Genomic DNA, 21,615 nt, shown 5'->3' on the forward strand with positions numbered 1-21,615 from the left:
GTATCTGGTTAATTCAATTTTCAAATGATTTTTCTAAGTGTATACCATATATGAATACACAAAAATACTGACACCCCAAATGAACTACTTTAATGTCCACTTATAAAAATATAACAGCTTCACGAAGACTTTGGATGTTAAGTTAAAAAAAAAATCAGTAAACAGAGTTGATATGTTATGGTTATTCTGCTTATTTAATTTGCATAAAACATCTATATATTTAGCCAGTGTGGAATAAAGAACAAGATGATAGTAAATTTGGTGTTGCAATTTCTCACCCCCTACAAATTGGTTTTTGTTTAGTAATTAGCTTTCTTGATGTATAATTTTACTCTATATCTATATCTAAAAGAAGACATCTTAGTTGTTTAGTTGTTTTTACAAAGTTGGTCACTGGTTTCTTAGAAGTCATACAAAGAAATTTTAATTACTGCTTACCTGAGTAATTTTAAAGGATAATTGCTTTGGTTGTACAATAGGGTGGTCCCCAAAAGCTAATGCAGTAGGAGAAGGGCTATTAGGTCGAACCTTTAAAAAAAATTACAATGTTTACATTAGCAAGAAAAAAAATAGGCTTCTGTTTAGCAACAACTACTTAACATTTCTTAAGTTTTTATTAGAATCATAAAATGAATTAAAACATAACGGACTTTAAAACTGTTAATCATCATTTATTCAATAAGCATTCATTGAGTATCCCCCTAAATAAGGCCCAGTGAGACACAATCATATACTCCTTGCCCTCAAGGAGTTTACATTTCTAGTCTCATAAAAATTTTTTTAATGTTTTCAATCTGTTAAATAAAAACAAAGCCAATACATTATTTTAAAACAAAAACATTAAAAATAGATTCTATGGTTCAAAATGTAAAACTGAGAAGATCTTAATATAGAACTCTTAGTACTAGGGGTAATAATGCATGCCCATATGTAGTATAATATCAATTTACTGATGAGTTTCATGGTTTATCTAGACATTAGTTTTTTTTGTTTGTTTGTTTGTTTTTAAAGATTTTATTGGGGAATTGGGGGAGGGGAACACACAAGTTGCTGTCCTTTTGTTCTTCAGTCTAGTTGTGGAGGACATTGCTTCACTGGCCCATGTTGTTATTATTGTGCTCTTCCCGGGTGAGGCAGTCGCTTGCCAGCCATTGGATGGCAGCTCACGCTGGCTGCCAGCACTCATGGGTAGCTCACGGCAGCCCACTGCAGCAGGAGCTGCAGCCTACGTTGTCACCAGCGACTCAAGGCAGCCCAGCTCCAGGTCGAGCTGTCGTTCAGCCTCTTAGCTGTAGAGGGCGCAGCGTTATTGACCCTCATGTGGGATCTGAACCAGGGCCCTGCTGCTCAGAGCTGGCGTCCCAAGCCAGCTCTTAACCAACATGCCACTCAGCTGGCCCTAGACACTAGTTTTAGAATACATTCAATGACAGCAGATCACATCACTGTACCAATGCTATCACTATAACTCAATTATTGTTGAGTATTATGCTTTACTTTGTATATAGCAATATGATGTGCCCCAAGGTACAAAATGAATAAGAAAAAACTAATTAATTATATGTCTAATGACAAGGACCAGAAAGGTACACTGGAAATAAAAACAGGGTACTTGAATAAATAAGATACTCTGATTTTTAAAAATCTTTCAAAATTTGTATTTAAATTACTGAAAGCCATATTGTTTTCCTGGTAAGCCACCAAACTTTTGCATAACGAAAGTAAAGAAAAAATAAAATCCAGGGCCAGCCGAGTGGCTCGTTGGTTAAGAGTTGGCTTGGGAGCACGAGCTCAGAGCAGCAGGGCCGCGGGTTTGGATCCCACATGGGCCAGTGATGCTGCCCTCTACAGCTAAGATGGTGAACAACAGCTTGACCTGGAGCTAGACTGCTGTGAGTGGCCAGCGACAGCGTAGGCTGCAGTGGGCTGCCATAAGCTACTGTAAGTGGCCGGCAGCCAGCGCAAGCAGCTGGCAGCCAACGTGAGATGCCATCCAATGGCCGGTGACCGATCTGCTTCACCCGGGAAGAATGCAATGATCACAATACCAACATGGGCTAGCGAAGCAATGTTTTCCACAACTAGACTGAAGAACAAAAGGACAGCAACTTGTGTGTTCCCCTTCCCCAATTCCCCAATAAAATCTTTAAAAAAATAAATAAATAAAATCCAATATGCAAAGTAATGCATATAAAAGAACAAGGTCTTAAAACGTTAGAAACAAACTGAAAAGTTGTAAAATAATTTTCAGGTCCAAGATCCTTCTATACTGAACTAAATAACCCAAGGCTGATGGCTGCCTATCCTTTCCTTAAGGATTCTCAGACAGGAATCATGCTATCATTTTAGTGGTTATTCATAATAAAGTTAGAAATTAGAAATCAGTAACTGAATATAGAATGATACACAAATATTCATATTAGTCCCATAGGCTCAACGGCATTCTTTAACAGAATCATTACTTCTTGGATATAACTCAGGAAATCTTTAATTTAAGAATTTCACTTTCAGAAATAAAGTTCTAACAGCATCAGATCATTAAAAAGGCTTCAACTTACCTCACACAGAATTTTTTAAAAAGATAAACACTAATATGTGTGTGTGTGTGTGTGTGTGTGTGTGTGTGTGTGTGTGTATTTTCTCAATAAAGACAACAAATTATAAAAGTTATTCAGTACACATAACTTTCTAGACATAAGACTATGTACAAAGACACTTGCCGATGAGGAAGGAGTGGAATGTGAGTGTGAATTCTGAGGAGAACGGATCACAGGAGGTATGCCTCTTACTGGACTTGAGCCATTTCCACCTTGGTACTGAGGGGAAAAAGACAACATCACTGTTAAAGCAGGCTTAGGTCAATGTTATTTTAGACATGGCATTAAGAATTAATTTAAATATATCTTATTTTGAATTAAATCCAGTAGTCATTTAAAAGGGTAAAAAAAAAGCAAAACTAAGGCCAGTCACAGCTAAGTCCTAAAAGACTAAAGACAGAATACTGATGACAAGAACATGACAAGACTATGTCTTCACAGACCCTGGTTTCTCGAACATTCTAACTACATATAACTTGTTATTGTGGTAGACTCTAAGATATGTTCATTGCTCAGGGGAAATTTATTTGTCTTTTTTTTCCTTCACATTTTAGCATAAAATTGAAGTCTAAGACTCAACAATAACTTTAAAAGAGTTGTAGTTATAGCACTGATACAATATTATATAGCATTATGTTTGTTGAACCTGTACAATCCCAAAGAACTTTAACATGTTTACATGTAGATGTTAGTGAACATAATCCACCATCTTAAAACAGAATCACATTCTCAAGATATTAAATATCTATATGTTCGTAGCACTATGTAGAAGAATTCTACAGACCAAGTCCCTTCCCTTTAACAGCACAAAACCTAATAAAAATTGAGCCTTTCTTATATGCATGACAAGCATTACAGTGCATGACTTAGCTTCATATGAAGGGAAGCCACCTAAGCTGTTCCATAGCTACCTTTCTCACTTCTCATGTTTCTGTACCAAGAATGAAAAGAGAACACAATATGCTGCTACTGGCTTCCACTCAGGGTATTGAACAGCAGAGACAGGGACTTCCTAGCATGTTCATTAAAGAACTTGGGCAACCTTACAGATTATAATCTAATTTTTTTCCCCCTATAGTGCCCAGCATAATGCCTGGCACATAGCAGGCATTCAAGAGACTTGAGATTTATTTATTTGAATTGATCCTACCTTTGGCAAAGATTCTGAATGATATTAACACTGAGGGACTGACCTCCAAAAAGAGCTTTTGGTATCTCGTGATCAGCAATAGTTTTACCTTAGATTCTGGAAACCCATGGAGGATAGAAAAAAAATTTTTTTTAATGCAGCCCTTCCTGTAATCAGCAAATTCTATGCTCACTCTCAAGTAAATATAAATATTTTTCAACTGAGTAGATCATGTTTGTTGTTTTAATAATCATATTAATGTTTTGTAATGTGGAATTGGTAGTCAAAAGTATTTCTATGTAGAAGCAAGGAAACATTTCAGGATTGGGTAAGAATCTACATTTACCACTGTTTATTCTTTTGAGGGACTCTTAGATTGCCATCTCTATCATTATTTAATCATTCACAGGGCTCAAATGTTGCCGTGGTACAGTAAAGCCTGTATTGACAGTAGAAAGAATTCTGAACTAGAGGCTGTTAGACTTTAGGTTCTACTCTTTGCCCTTCCATTTAGAATTTGTCTTTAGGTAGGCTACTTTACATTTCTGGTCCTTAGTTTCCTCTTCTGTAAATACCAACTTTGCCTATCTCCCAGGTTGTTATAAACAAATATGTGAGAAAGTACTTTGAAAAAAGTATGGTGTGTCATACCAACATAAAAGTAAATTTTAATGTTTCTAGGAAAATAGGACATCACATAGTACTGAAGCTCTGCTCTAATCAATAATCAAAAGTTGACCTTGTGCCCCAAAGAAATAATTTCATCCCACAGCAGAATTATATTAAGAGCTCTCTAGCTCTTAATATGAACTTACTTCAAAATAGTCGCTAATTTTGTGGCCACGTCCTCCAATACTTTTCCCTGAAATATAAAAGTAAAAAATTTTTAGATTAAAATCAGTCATGACTTTAAACATCAATTTTTTAAAGTCTCAATTATTAAAGCATCAAATAAATTACATGAAAGGATCTCTAGTTTTAAAAACTACATTATTCATATTGTTTAATCTATTTCATTATAGCTAATCAATGAATAAATAAAGACAAGAGGAAGCAGCAAAACTGACAAAACCATTCATACCTATAAATAATAATAAACATTTGGTTAACACAGACCATAACAAACTGACATTAATATGCTTTAATATGAATGCTATTTGTAAAAGTGTTTTCATTTTCTAAAACAGTATTTCCAAATTAACAAGCTGTTTTTTTAATAAACTAGATTTTAAATATTGTTCTTATATGACCATATTAATAAAGTGATCCAAATCATTATAGATCACAGTTCTTTAGTTAAAAGTTTTGCTCTAAAATGGACTCTTCACCAGTTTTTTAAATACTGAATTAAAAAGTTGCTAAGAAATATAGTGTGTTTAGAGATACTTTTTTGGATGGGAGTCATCCACCTTTATTGGAACTATATAGGTTATATGATATCTTTATGTTTCAAAAGAAAAACTAATGATACCATGAGTCAAAATTTTGGATAATAAAAAGATATACATTTATCAGATCAGTACTGACATAGTCATTCATTCATTTATTTTATTCAATAAATATTTCTTGAGTGGTTACTATGTGCCAGGCATTACCAAAATGAACAAATAATACATTTATTAAAAAAAATTTTTTTTAAAGATTTTGTTGGGGAATTGGAGGGGAACAGCCAAGTTGTTGTCCTTCAATCTTAGTTGTGGAGTGAGCAGCTAGCTCAGCTCCCAAGTCCAGTCGCCATCTGGCTCTCTGTTGGCAGCTCGCAACAGCTCAGCGCATGTTGCCATGTTCAATCTTAGTTGTGGGTGGGCACAGCCCACCATCCCATGCGGGAGTTGAACTGGCAACCTTGTTGTTAGGAACATGTGCTCTAACCACTGAGCCATCCTGCCACCTGCTGGCAGCTCAGCAGCAGCTCAGCTTGGAAATAGCTCACTGGTCCACGTGGTAATTGAACCAGTGACCCTGTTGCTCAGAGCTCCCGTTCTAACCAATTGGGCCACCGGGCCAGCCCAACAAACAATACATTTAAAAGTTCAACAACTGGGCCGGCCCAGCGGCTCATTGGTTAAGAGTTGGCTTGGGACGCTAGCTCTGAGCAACAGGGCCCCAGTTCGGATCCCACATGGGCCAGTGACACTGCGCCCTCTACAGCTAAGATGGTGAACAACAGCTCAACCTGGAGCTGGACTGCCGCGAGTCGCCAGCAACGGCGTAGGCTGCAGCTCCTGCTGCAGTGGGCTGCTGTGAGCTACTGTGAGTGGCTGGAAGCTAGCGTGAGCGATCGGCAGCTGCTGTGAGCGGCCGTCCAATGGCCGGCGAGCTACTGTCTCACCCGGGAAGAGCACAAGGATAATACCAACATGGGCCAGTGAAGCGACGTCCTCCACAACTAGACTAAGAAACAAAAGGACAGCAACTTGTCTGTTCCCCTTCCCCGATTCCCCAACGCTGTTCCCCTCCCCCAATTCTTCAATAAAATCTTTAAGGAAAAAAAAAAAAGTTCAACAACCTTAAATTCCTTCTTGGAACAAGGTAGGGAAATTTAAAAAAAAAACTAAATAAGTACTGAGGACTATAAATGCTACCTAGAAATTTTAAACAATTTTGTGCAGATTTATTCAGAGGTTAGAGAAGACTGTGAAGGCTTTATACCAAAGGGATTTCCCTTTGCCTATAACAACTTTCTTGCAGATTCTGAAGAGGTGCTATTTTTAAATGAACATAGAGACGTTTTTGGTTGCCTACCCAGAAGCTATTTCCCCAATTGAACCCGAATTTTGTTCTGTTAACATTTGCTCCCGGAACGTTGGGGGAAGCTGACTCCTATCCGGCCTCCATTACTAGTTCCCCTTCTGATAAGAAATCCAATTTTGTTCAGGTATCATCCCTTTCCACAAAGCCTGTATCTCTAAGGGGAACTTGAACCAATTTTCAATTTCTGAGATGGGCCTGCTTTTTGTAAGGGCAATAATACCTTTGTTGGAAATAAGTGGTTTGGGAATGGACACGTGACCCAATTTTGGCCAACAGGATGACAGGAGTGGTTTGCTCTGGACTTGAAGAAGCTTATTTCAAAGAAAGAGGGGGAAAACAAACCACAGAAAGCCAGCCCCTCTCTTAAAGCAAATATGAGAGGAAGCTGAAATGAGTAAATCCAATTAAAACTGGCAGCCTACCTAAAACCTTAACAAAATCAGATAATTTTGCAGATTGCACACCACAAAGAAAAAAAAAGTGTGTTCTTAAAGAAATAGGTTGGATCAACCAACCCAGAAGTCTCACCCTATTTTGGGACCTGTTTTTAAGCGAGTTTTTAAATCCAAAGTTGAAACTATCATAACTAATGTATCTTGCATTAAGTCAAGTTCCAAGTCCACTAACCAAACTTAGGGGAACCACAATGAGACCAAAAGGGAGCTCAGAGCAGAATAAGATACAAAACACCACACACCTTGAGAAAGGTGCTAGAATGAATTCTCTCCTTCCTTCCAGAAAGACAATTGCTGCAAATATATTCCCGAATGCCAGTGCCACATAAAATAAATACTAGTAAAAGTCATGGGTTCATGGCCCTAGACCTTCAAAGGCTGGCCCCAAAACATGTAATATATGTATAAAATCATCATTCTATATGATTTAAAATCCCCAGTTATCATATTTAATTTTGAGTGGCTAAATTAAATGACACTATTTTGTTGTCCATCATAAGAAATTGTGTAGTCTAATCAAAATGATTTTCTTAGATCATATAATAAAAGGTAGGTATGCAAAGAAGGATGAAGAACAGGTATGAAAAGAGAAAGATGATGCTTTAACAAAAATCTCTCAATTATTTTTATATAGTCTTTTTAAAAAAGTAAATAAAAGGGATGAGTAAATTTGGGTACTTGTTTTAAAGTGAGATCTGAAGTTCTTATTCAATACTGTAATTCATATAAAGAGAGAAAAATGAAAGGTGTAAGGTAATGCTTGCCAGATTTAGACATGATACTTGTCTTTCTAGTTCTTGAATGAATGAATGAATGAATGAATGAATGAATGAATGAATGAAATATCAAAAAGCCTACCAACAGTTAACCACACACTACCTGTGATACAAAAAGATTTCAATTTCATATTATTTCTAAAGCACAGCACATTCCTAAACTATTATTAAATGCAGAAATTACATAATAGCTATAGAAATCACAAAAACATGAAATTACTTATTTTACAATTAAACTATTAACTGATTATAAATCAGAAAATTAGGGCTGGCCGAGTGGCTCAACTGGTTAAGAGTTAGCTTAAGAGTGCGAACTCGGAGCAACAGGGTCACTGGTTCAATTCCCACATGGGATGGTGGCTACGCCCACCCGCAACTAAGATTGAACACAGCACCTTGAGCTGAGCAGCTGTGAGCTGCCCACGGGAAGCAAGATGGTGACTGGACTTGGAGCTGAGCTTGCTGCACCCTCCACAACTAAGATTGAAGGACAACAACTTGGCTGTTCCCCTTCCCCAATTCCCCAACACTGTTCCCCTCCTGTAATTCCCCAATAAAATCTAAAAAAAAAAAAATCAGAATAATTAATTGTAAATGCCTATCTGGCTCTGAAGGGAGATTCTGCTTCGCTTACCCTGACTACTTTCATTCTGGTTTTCTGCTTTTCTCTTTCTTCCTCTGGATGATTCCGATTGTTTCTTCTCTGGTGTCTACAGAAAGTAAAGTTAACAGAATTTAAATTACAGTTTTCACAAACAAAATTATTCTAGTCAGTATAAAATCATTTTTATTTTCAGAGTAAAATACTGCTTTGCTCAATAGTGCTCATGCAACATAAATGTGTGGTGACTTACATACAATTATTTTAAAAATATAAGTTTCTACTCTATAAATTTTAAAAGTTCAAAGTATAGACCTTGTGCACATTACTTGAAATTCACATTTACAGGATGTGACTTAAGATTAATGAAAAATCTGAGAGTAATTAGCGTTTAAAAGATGCACTTTAAATCAACTTCCTGGATAGGGCAAAACAACAAAAAAACTTATTTTTTCCTATTTTCTACTATTCGCACATATTTAGTCTACAAAGGTAAACAGGAAACATGGACAGGAAAAAAAAGCAGAACACAAACCATGATATATACAATCCCTACTAAAAGGACCATTCACCTAAACGCCTAACAACTATTATCCAATAACAATTACAATAAATTCAAAGATTATGCCCTAGATCAAGGGTCACAAAACTATAGCCCACTGACCAAACCTGGTTGGACATCTGTTTTTGTAGAGTCCAGAATCTAAGTATGACCTTTACATTCTTAAATGATTGAAAATTTAAAAAATCAAAACAAGAATATTTTGAGATATGAAAATTATAAGAAATTCAAATTTCAGTGTCCATATATAAAGTTTTATTGGACACAGCCACACTTATTCATTTATGTATTGTCTATGGTTGCTTTCACATTATAGCAGCAGCGTTGAGTTGTTCCAACAGAGGCCACATGGCCCACAAAGTCTAAAATATCTAGCCCATTACAGAAAAAGTTAGCAGACTCCTAACCCTACATGACGGCTTGTTTTCAAATTACAGGTTTGTTGTTTTAACTGATAACAAGTATTTTTATCAGGCTAAAATAACACGTAATTTTTGTAGAGTCTGACAGACTGTTGTTGTGCTTAAATAAAATTAAAACTAACACAAGGCAATGGCATAGGGCCCTCCAACTCGAGAAGCTTGGCAAATATGTCTGGTAACAGAACAAAGAACATTTGAATGAATGAAACATCAAGACAATTTAAATAAATCTCTAAAGGCAATGAAGTCCTCATACAAGGAAGGGACTTAATCCGTATTTTTATGTCTCTGAATAGCTCTGTGATTAAACACTATGAATGACAATACACAACCTAACTCACATTGAGCATCTATGGCTCCTCTAAAGATTATTTTGGGGATTTTAAATTCTCTCACCTCCACTTTGCCAACAAGGTAACAGACTCACAGAGATTGAAATCAATGCTACTAGTCCCTGAATTCTTTAAAGACAGGAGTTATACCTTCTCCCCACCTCACCCTTCCACCCCCATGCCTAGCACATAGTTATCACTTGATAAACACATGATTATTAAATAATTTACTCAAGGTAATCAGGATTCAAATCCAATTCTGTATATTTCCAAGGCCTAAATATGCTTTTTTTCTCTGACATGCTATATATATGCCCTACATCAAGAACTGAATGAATAAACTACACAAAAATATTTCCAAATTTTGTTAAGTTCATAAATAAAATTCATTATGTCCAATAATTTATCTATGTGTTTTCACATCACAAACCAGAGATCTTTAAAAAATCCACCTAAACTGGCAATAAACTGATGTACCAGCAATTTTTCATTAGTTTCATTGTCAAAATTACCAAATTCAAAGAAACAATAACCAATCTTCTATTTTCCTCAGAATAAAAATATCACTAAAGTCTAAGTTATCATTTTTATAAAGAACCCTAAAATCTATGTATTATAAACAAAAGAGGATTCCCAAATCATAATTTATTCATATCTTTCCCAACTTAATCTATGTAAAAAAAAAATAATTTAAAGTAAAAAAGGTATGGTTTTTCAGAACAGTTTTATGTTATACTAATTTTTAAGCATGGCAGGCTCCCATATGAACTCCATCTTAAATCTTGACTAGCTACTCTTGAATAAACATACAAACAAAAACATGAAATAATATATGTATGAAAGTTATACTGGAAACATTTTCTATCTAGAAAATTGAAAATATAATGTTGTTAGCAGTTACAAATTATTTCTGAAGCACATTACAGGGAACACTGGATCAGTGATAGATTGAATGGCTACATTTTTAATGGAGGGGACAGTGGGGGGGCTCAATTGGGGTGAGCAAAGTTAAATTTATTTACTGAAGAGCTTTCTCAAAGCCATTAAAATGCTAATATCCACTGGCTATCTCCAAAAAGGGAGTGAGGTGGAAAGACTGAATATATTTAGAAATTCTCAAACTTATTTGGAATAACACTCATTAAATACTTGACTGAATATACGCTTCAAGATATTTAAGAATTTTTTTTTAAGACAGAGAGTGCTTCAGAAGCATATATACTAAAATTGGAACGATAAAGAGAAGATCAGCATGGCCCCTGCACAAGGATAACCTGCAAATTCATGAAGCATTCCATATTTGTGAAGTCATAGGGATACAATGTATAGCATAGGAAATTTAATCAACAATATCATAATAATTATGCACAGTGACAGATGATTACCAGATTTATTGTAGGAACCACTTTGTAAGGTATGTAAATGCCTAATCACTACGTTGTACCTGAAATTAATATAACGTTCTATGCCAATTGTAATTTAAAAATAAATAATTAAAAAAGACGGATTACTTGGTAAAAAGTTTTTTCCCTGAGGCAAAATTTCCCTAAATTTAAAATTTTCTGGAATGGGGAAGTGGGACAGTCCTTTGGGGGAAATGCCATTGTGCTTGAAAACAAACAAAAAACATCAAATGCATAATGATTATAGTAAAGAAAAAAAGGCAACAGGTTTACCGGCCTTTAAACCAGAGAAGAAGGTGAGGAAGAAGGGGGGGGGAGGGGGAAGGATGCCTAGGTTAGCCTATAGAGTAAACGTCTCCATTATAAACAAACACACCATTCTGTCCCTTCCCATGAACCTTAATCTTTTCACCTAGGTCCTAGTATGACTACCTGGTGCTGACCTTTCATTTCGTTCTCAACTCATAGATTATAGGATTGTTCTGTCAGCCCAAATGGACTGTAATTTCCTTAAAAATCAAGTACCATGGGTCTCTGAAGAAACACAGACTAAGAATCAAACTCTGATCCTTTATTTACTGTACCACTCAGCATGTTATTTAATGCAAGACTTGATTTTCTCATCAATTTTAAATGTGGTAATACAGGCATAGGGGACTACAGGTATGGAATGAGAAGCATACCACAAACATACCCAGTACAGCATCTGGAACAGAGTATGTACTCTATAAATGTCAGTGAGCACCCAATAAATTCTCTTATTTGAATGGCTAGCCTATTGCTGTAAATATCCGGGTACCTCTTTATGTTTCAAAACTTCAATCATGTGTCACCTGTTCAATGATTAGGAGGCCTACCCTAATAATTTACAAATAGCTTGTAGGGCTTGTAAAACAAGCACATTTCCTCTTTAAGGCCTCGTTTAACTCTATTCTCGACTATAAGCCGTAGAACATGTCTGTAGTCTAGACCAGAAGTATTACATCAGTAACCCTCAGGCAAATGTGCAGTAAGTAGTTTTTCGGTTTTGATTTAAATATCTAAGCAACACCTATATTAAACAACAACAAAATACTCTCAGTGAAGTCTACTGCAGCCGATTCTCCTTACTCACTCATTTGTAAATGGACTTATTTGGGGATTTAGAACCTTGGAGATTTAGGATATGCAGAAACTCACCAAATATTTAATCTCTAAAATGGATCATCAATGAGGAAAAGTTCAGAATACTATCTGCGATTTTCAAAACTGTACTCCAGAAATACCTTGGGGGAGAGAAGGTTGTGCCTCAAGTTATTCAAGGTGGGAAAGAAGGAGAAGGGGGCCGGCCGAGTGGCGCATTGGTTAAGAACTGGCTTGGGACGCCAGAAGGCCCCGGTTCGGATCCCACATATGAGGAGGGCCAGTGACACTGCCCTCCACAGCTAAGATGCTGAACAACAGCTCAACCTGGAGCTGGGCTGCCGTGGGTTGCCGGCAATGGCATAGGCTGCAGCCCCTGCTGCAGTGGGTTGCCATGGGTTACCGTGTGTAGCCAGCAGCCAGCCTGAGCGGCCAGCAGCTGCAGTAAGCGGCCGTCCAGAAGCCGGCGACTGATCTGCCTCACCCGGGAAGAGCGCAATGATGATGCCAACTTGGGCCAGTGAAGCAATGTCCTCCACAACTAGACTGAAGAACAAAACAACAGCAACTTGTCTGTTTCCCTTCCCCCAACTCCCCAGTACTGTTCCCATCCCCCAATTCCCCAATTAAAAAAAAAGAAGGAGAAGGGAGCGGACCTAGGGCTCTAGCCTACCAGAGACACATCCTCTCCCACCTTCACCCCCATTCCTGCAAACACAGGATTTCCAACTATTTTCATATTGAGATTCTATATTAGACTTACTTTGAGGAAATTTTGACGGCTTAAAAAACGTTTGAAAAACCCCTGATCTCGACCACTGATCTCCTACAAAATCCAAGTGACATCAACCAGGCCACTTTTGTATTTGCGTAAGGTGTAAAATTTGCATACACTGAGCACTTTATATAGAACACTTTCAAGCTTATTGTTCTCACTAATTATGTCATTTCTTTCTTTTCTTCTCTATATCAACTATTGTACTATAATTGACCACAGTAAGGAAGGATTAATATGGAAGGCAAAATAATATGATTTGGCTTTAAAGTAAAGATGGAAACACTACAGTAATGATTAAAAGTCAAAGAATTCTGATATACAAGTGGAACAGTGGTTAGGAGAAAATGAGAGACTGGTACTCTTTAAAATCAACTTAGCTTTATAAATGCTAATTTGTAATCATACAAAAACCTGAATGATTACTCTGGCATTTAAACGTTCCAAGATATCAGTGTGAATTTACACAGTATTTTCTAGCAGTTAAAAGTATGTTCTAAAAACAAAGACAAGTCTAAAGGACTCAAGAGATAACAGTGACATAATTAAACTAATGTTCCAATTTCATTTGGAATGTAAGGCAGCGATTATTAAACTAGGTTTTCACATTTAATCATGTGCCTTCTTGGTTTATCTTAAAATAAAAACAAATGCGTCTTTCTTCAATACAAATAAGACCAAATATAAGAAAACAAAACAAAATCTTAACACTGTTACAAAATGAGGGAGATAAATCAATATGGATTTTTTCATGAAAACAGATAATTACCTCTACAAGCCTCCAACTAGAGAGACATTTAAAACTGTTGCCATAAATTCATTATTGAAAATTGTAACAGTATGTGAAAAGATATTGTAACATCAAGAAAAGAAAAAGGAGTGGATATTAGTGAGTGCTGATTGAACAGATAACAAAGTCAGGTATCATGATCTCTAATAAAATTACTATAGTTAGTAGACATAGGTATAGTTAATTTCTTTGTTAAATGAGAAAATACTTTAAAATAGACAGAAAGTTACTTTAATATTAAACAATATCCCTTACAAAATATTCAATCCTCAAACTTGTCAGACTGATGTTTTTTTAATCAATTCATTTAGCTAAAGATTAGTTTTCAAAATACAACTCATGGGCTGTTCCAATGATTCATGTAGTTACTCAGGTATCAAATTCAAGGTCACTATACTTCGAACAAATGGCATGACAAATCTTTTTGCTTGCAGTTGGAAATAACAGTATTCAATTTTTATTCACATTTCTAGGCACAATTTATTGAACTAGATGTGAGACTGGAAAAATCTTTACTTCAATGGCACATATCAAAACAGCACAGAATGAAAAAGAAAAATCTGGAGTCTTATAAGAATAGTCCATGTAAAGTAGCTGTTCTATTAAAGAATATCAAACATACAAGATACTGCTGCTTCCAACCTTTTGTTATAAAAATTAGGTCAGAATTATGCACTATAAGAACACTGAAATTCTGTGGTGATAATTTCTTTGTTGTTTTTTATCCAATTTACACTTAGATAAAAACTATCATAAAATATGCACGTCCTAATTCAAGGATGAATTTGAGCTGGCAAGACCTGAAATTCACAGAGCCTGTCTCTGCCCAAGAGTCAAAACTTTAATGTCGAGAACTATTATCTGGAAATGTTTGCTTGAACCACTGACACCTAAAAGAAGATCACTGTTATACTGCTGATTTCAGTATTCAATATTTAGTGTAAAAAGTTTATGTATGCAGCACTTTGGGATCCTATCACTGAGTAAGAGCATTTCCTTGCTGTTCAGAGTAAATCCAATCAATGTATCGTTAAATCTGAGTGTAGACTAATGTCTGCTATATTGCCTTTATTATTTAATAATATGGAATATCAAAGATGGTAGAAAGCCAGTGACAAAACTGAGTAACCACCCAATTAAAATGTGTGCTGTCTTACAGGTAACTTAAAGTGTGCCAGCTCCTATTTTTAAAAGCCTGGAAAATGTTTACTCCCTTCACAAATATTCAGCACCCACAACCTATCAGTACGTAAATGCACTACTAAAACCATCTTATTCTCAATTTCTAAAAACTACTTTACTTGCCATCCTTACAGTCTGACTTCTTAAGCTCCTATCACCTGGACTCATTTTAATTTGCATTCATATATATTTAAAAGGAGCATATGTACTAAGTGCTCAATATTAATGAAATGCAGTATTGTTTGCCATTTTCTTATCATTTACATTAACATAACTATTTCTCGGCACTTTCCTTTCTCTGGCTTTCCCTTTAAGGTTTTATTTGTTAAACAGTATAAATCACAAAATTACAAAAGTTGGACTTTCTCCAACTTTTTATTCATGTAATCTTGTAAGTTGTTTTCAAATCATACAACCAGAATAAAAGAGCTACACAGAGCAATTGCTGTGGGAGTAAAAAACAAATTTTGAAGATAACTTATTCTGGAAATGTTGGCATTTTGAGAGTACTAATAATAGTACAATTTAGAACAGTGATTTTGTAACTTTTCTCCCATTGTGACACTCATGATACAGTAACGTGCTCCTGTACAATATCCCTATAGACATTTCCTTGAACATGAATCCCTAGAGGTCCTCATACAATTATTTCTATGGGAGAGATGCTTTTAAGTGTAAATGCTGTATCACAATACGCACATTTAAAAATTTAAAGATACTGTCAAACTGCACTTTCAGAGGCAATATCAATCTATACTTACACTGACACTGTATAAGAACATGCACCAATCTAAGCTCTGTCTATGTGATGTGTTAAAAAAAAAAAGGTATTTCATTGTTGTTTTCTCTATAGCAATACTATTGGGTCGTCGGGAAAGTCATGACGCATTTTTGCACTGAAAAACAGGAAAATACGTCATGACTTTTCCGACAACCCAATACATTTATAACCAGAAAAAAGGGATTTGTTTTGTTTTTCAAAAGAAATTGTTCTATCATTTATCTAATAGCACAAATTCTCAATGTTGACTATATATCAAAATCACTTTCAACACTTTTACTTAAAGTTCATGATGAAATTCCCTTTCCAAATTCAACCATCTCTGGAAAGACACCAAAGGAATCCTTATTTCTGAAAAGCTCCAAAATTGATGCTGATGTATCATCAGGATTAACAATGGTCAATCTACATATATCATAATGATAAGTCATGTGTTTTCTGCATGTTCCACTTTAGAAAATGTCTAAAATTAAGAAGTTATTCTTTATATAGTCTTCCATAAAGAATTAAAGACCAAAATTGTGACATATAACAGACATTTATCTCATTAGGACATAAGAAGTCCAATTGTTTGTCATGTTATTCTAGAAAATGAGAATCTTAAAGAAAATTAGTAAAATAATCACTATATTCTACTGACATCAATATACATAATATTTTAAAAACTCTACTATAGTATAAGATATTGAAACCAAATTTCTCAGAAATGTCAGCTTGTGCTGAATGCCCTTAAAATTCAGTTTAAAAGCAATATTTATCAGATAAAACATTTGTAAAGTGTGATAAGTCCAGGCACAGCTTGGATTGGCAAATTTGATGATTACTATAAATCGTCTTGCATCTAAATATTTCCAAAAATGAATACCATTTCTTTTTCAAAAGATTACTAGGGTCATTTGTCTAATTCATAAGTTATACACTATCTTAGTTATGCAGAGAGAGCAGAGCACAGTAGTTAAGAGTATCATTTTGAAATAAGAGACACTTTGGAATTAGAATTTTGACCCTTGTTAACTTCTCTGTGGGCAAATTAATTAATCTGCTTGGGCTTCTGTTTCCATACTTAGAAATGTGAAACTTACAGAGTTGTAATCTAGCTCCACAGATAACCATGTTAAAACTACTTTCTCTCCTTCATTAACGGAGTGGTTCTCAACCAGGGGAAATCTGTCCCCGCCCCCAGAGTATCTGGCCATCTCTGGAGAACATTTTTGGAACAACTGTGGGCTTCAGATAGCTAATATGTTAGACAGAGAGGCTACTAAACATCCTACATTGCTCAGGACAACTCCGCCTCCTCCCCAAGAATTATCAGGCCCCAAATGTCAATGCTGGTAAGATTTAGAAATGTGGGCCGGCTGAGTGGCGCGATGGTTAAAAGCTGGCTTGGGACGCCAGAGGGCCCCGGTTCGGATCCCACATATGAGGGCCAGTGACACTGCCCTCCACAGCTAAGATGCTGAACAACAGCTCAACCTGGAGCTGGGCTGCCATGAGTCTCCGGCGATGGCATAGGCTGCAGCCCCTGTGGCAGTGGGTTGCCATGGGCTACCGTGTGTAGCCAGCAGCCAGCGTGAGCGGCCAGCGTGAGCAGCCAGCAGCCACCGTGAGCGGCCACCCAGAAGCCGGCGACTGATCTGCCTCGCCCGGGAAGAGCACAATGATGGTGCCAACTTGGGCCAGTGAGGCAACATCCTCCACAACTAGACTGAAGAACAAAAGAACAGCAACTTGTCTGCTCCCCTTCCCCAATTCCCCAATAAAAATCTTTACAAAAAAAAAAAAAAGATTTAGAAACGTTGCGTTGATGAATACATCAGAATCATTTGTATTGACACAAAAACTACCAAGCTACAACTAAAATGAAGTTAAATATATTCATTCAACGAATATTTACTGACCACCTCCTATGGTCAAGCACTATACCAAGATTTGCTTTAAAGTATGTCTTCATTCTAAAAATAACCTGGCATTTTTCTCTTCCAATCTTTTCATCAATTGGCTTAGAACTTTTCTGCTCTAAAAACAACCAACCACCCATACTAAATGCACTTTTATAAAGGGAAACACTTAACAGCTGTATGTTTGTTTGATAAATAAATACCTTACTGAATTATTTCAAGATTTCATGATTTATAAGAAACTGCAAGATTATCTAGCCAGAGTATATCAGAATTTCCAAGTACTTTTACTTTGATAAAGCTTCCAAGATGGTTCTGACACATAGTCCTCCACCTTTATGAAAACAGAGGCACAGAGCAATATTAGACCCATATTTGGTTTCCAGTTCACTTTTCCTTCCAGGAGACTCAGGACATGTACAACTATATTCAACCAGAATAGACCCACTTTCTTTGCTGTGAGCCCTATCATATAACATATTTTGGAGTAAGACACACTAACTTATAGCTGAATATAGTTCTGGTAAGAGTATGTCCTTTAATGTACAACGTTAACATTAAATACAGTTTTCTCTTTTAAATAAAAGAAAAATTTACAAAGTAATTCCAGGTTTTTCACAGGAACTTTTAAATCCTATAATTTATAAATTTGATTATTAGTTTTAGTAAGGGAGAAAAATAAAAAATTTATTCCCCTACTGAGATGTCTTTATTAGTGTTACAAAAATACACAATTTTGCATGCATGCAGAGTACCTTCCTTCAAGACAACAATGTTATTGTACATACTGTACACTGTATATAGCAATACTGTTACATACAATGTTTCAGTAAAACAAATGACATAATAATACTTACTAAGATTTATGGTTTGGCCCACCTAACAGTAAGAAGTGAGAAAATACTACCAGCTGGAAGATAAGTAAAGAAGACGACATAGGAGCCCATCAACTAGAACACCACAAAGACCATGTATCAAGCTAAAACATTTTAGAAAATAATGCAGGCAGCAGGATACAAAGAATATTTCTTAAAAATGACTAGGTGTCTAACAATCTTGAGAAGCTAAACAGATTTAAACAGAATAGTCAAAAACAAGGTAATTCATTCGGAGGGGAATAGGCATAAAAATGTAACTTTTGGTGATTCTTAAACTATGTATCATTAAATTCAGTTTTCAAATTTTCTTCTTTCTTACTGGGTGCTCAAACTAAGACCTTAAAGAAAATATCTGTACAGGTTTTAATAAATATATACAGACAAGTAAAACTTTAATGAAATTAAAAAACAAATCTGAAACCTAAAATTTAAGGCCAGTATTACCTCTATTTTCAAATAAAATCATAACTTCCAACCAATCCTGGGAACCTAAGTGTTCACTTAGGAAACACGGAAACTGAACACTATTTAAGAGGGCAAAAAGGAAATAGGAAAAAGTATATAAAAACAAGGCAAAAACAGGAAATACTCTTGATCACCCTCCTAATCTAGCTGATTTGCTAAGAACAGAAGACAACCCATTTAATCAATTTATATATGTTTATATGTAATTTTAAAATACCTTATTCAAAAAATAAGATTTTACATTTAAAAACCTATTAAATAACTGTATACACAGTATCGAGTTCTATTAGGCTGTCGGAAAAGTCATGAAGTATTTTTCTGTTTTTCATTGCAAAAATGCGTCATGACTTTTCCGACAACCCAATAGAAATGGAAATAATGCCTTCCTGAAACCAGGTCCAAGTTGATTTTAGGTCTAATTGCCAACTCCTTTTAATTTCTACTTCCTCCAAAATATAAAAATAAGAAAGCACACACAATGTGGCCCTTTAAAAAAAGAACAGAACAAAGCACTAATGCTTCAAAGTGTTTTCAGTACTGTAACTTCAACTCAAACGAGGAGAAAAAAAGAGAAAACTAAATTCCAAGACTTCTAGAAACTTAATTCAAATGAGAAAGCTAACCATAGATATTCTTTCACAAAAGGGCCTTCATTAATCATTGTTAGAGGTAAATTAAGACAATCAAGCCATCATATCTATATTATATTCTTCTTTCATTATAATCATTATAATTCTGAAAGTGGATCTAAGTTTAAATGTCTAGATGCAACAACTGTCCCAGCTTCCATATATCTGTAACTTAAAATCCTTAATCTTAAATAACCCAAAAATCCCCAAATGCACTTGGATCAAAAATAAACTAATTTAATGCTAATGTGCTAAGGAGAGGGTCATAGAGGGCTAAAGAATTGATACTTCCCAGGAGGAAGGGAAAAAAATACTTTGGTTCTCGAAAGAGATAGAATAGATTTTAAATTGTTCAATTCTAATTCAGGTTACATAGAAGTATTATAGAAGATGAATATTAAAGGTTAAATGGAGGAAAAAAAACCCAGAATAATTTGACACGTGTGTGTGTCTGCTTTACAAACATTATTATGTAGTAAACACATATGTATAAAGACTTAAATGTGCTTCTCCGACATTATTAAAGATGATATAATTCAATGATATTTATATCCAGTCGTATAATCAGACACAAATACTCCACTCAGTAAGAAATAAAGCAGAGAAATATATTCTAAGATACCCAAAAGGCGAGGCAGGGAGGAGGAATGGTTATGGTATTAATATTCACTATAAATCCCAAATGAACCACAAGATACACGCTAGGATAAGGTAGGGTGGGGACAGCAATTTCAGAATTTATAGAGAAAGCAGACAAGGTCTTTGTGTTTAGACATGGGAAGGGTCCTGCAAGAACTGCAAATAGGTGGGTCAAGGCAGGTTCCAAAATGTGAAAAACACTGATAACCAAGAAACATGGGCTCCTTCTTTTATCATCATAAAATAATCTAGATTTTTAGCCAGCAGATAAGGCATACAGACCATGCTTCTAATTCCTTCAGGTATTCTAAAACATTTAACTAAAGGATGAGTGACCCCCTCCCCAGCTCCCTTCCCTGATCCTCTCATAAAATTTATATCATTTCCTCATACCCACAACCCATTGGTGATTCTTTCCTTCAGCTGATAACCTCTATTTTCACTGTGAAGTAGGAGAAAGGTAATTAGGTATGGAAGTTCACCCATCACAAGAAAGGATGTTCCCTGGTCAGTTGTGTCCACAACTAACCCTGCCCAGCAGGATCTGGATCTCACTATTCATATGGACTCCAGGAAAATGTGCTAAATTTCAGTTCTATTATCTCCTCTCTCTTCAGCACTTTCTTTGTCCTATCACAGCTCTGCTATGACCCTTTTTTAGCACATAATATGTCAAGCCTGTTAAGGAAGAAACTGTTTTCTTCAGAGTCAAGATTCTGCCAAGAGTAGTCAATATTTGTTGTCACTATTTCCTCACTTTCCAATGATTCTTTAACTTACTATAATCTGGCATCTTGCTCCCATTAATCTGCTAAAACTGAGGCTAAGTGACAAATTCTTAGTCAGTTTTCAAGTCATTATCTTAAAGGACTTCTGTGACATTTAATTGTGCTCATTAGTCTTCTCCTTCCGTTTCCCCTTTTCTTCCTACTATCTATCCACTTCCTTTCTCCAGCCACACACACCTTGCCTACTGACATTTCTTAGTGTTACACAAACTATCAGGATGAGTTCATCTACAAAAGCAGTTTTTAAATTTTTGGGTCTTAGAGCCCTTCTACAAACTCTTACAAACTACTCAGGGTCCCAAAGACATGTTATTTATGTGGGATATAACTTTCAATATTCAACATTTTAGAATTTAAAACAAAAAAACATTTATTTATTTATTTGGTAACAGTATGTTTTTTCCAGGACCCATCAGCTCCAAGTCCAATCGCCTTTTTCAATCTAGTTGTGGGGGGCACAGCATGCCATCCCATGTGAGAATCGAACTGGCAACCTTGTTGTTCAGAGCACATGCTCTAACCAACTGAGCTACCTGGCCACCCCAAAACTAAAAAACTTTTAAATACCAGAATACACAGGTACACAATCCATAAATCATCAGTGATGACATCATCATATGTCATACAGCCTCTG

At 35.7% G+C, this 21,615-nt stretch overlaps 1 protein-coding gene across 1 annotated transcript in view; it reads right to left on the reverse strand.

Annotated features, from left to right (window-relative positions):
• TLK1 (tousled like kinase 1) overlaps nucleotides 1–21,615 on the reverse strand; it is a 128,480-nt gene that overhangs the window by 43,696 nt on the left and 63,169 nt on the right. The window contains exons 4-7 of the mRNA XM_019656821.1: nucleotides 8,346–8,421; nucleotides 4,542–4,588; nucleotides 2,721–2,816; nucleotides 439–528 (exon numbers count right to left, since the gene is read on the reverse strand). Coding sequence (XP_019512366.1) covers nucleotides 439–528; nucleotides 2,721–2,816; nucleotides 4,542–4,588; nucleotides 8,346–8,421 — 309 coding nt within the window. The remainder of the gene's footprint in view (nucleotides 1–438; nucleotides 529–2,720; nucleotides 2,817–4,541; nucleotides 4,589–8,345; nucleotides 8,422–21,615) is intronic.

The sequence above is a fragment of the Hipposideros armiger genome, unplaced genomic scaffold (genome assembly GCF_001890085.2).
Source record: "Hipposideros armiger isolate ML-2016 unplaced genomic scaffold, ASM189008v1 scaffold_266, whole genome shotgun sequence".
Taxonomy (NCBI): domain Eukaryota; kingdom Metazoa; phylum Chordata; class Mammalia; order Chiroptera; family Hipposideridae; genus Hipposideros; species Hipposideros armiger.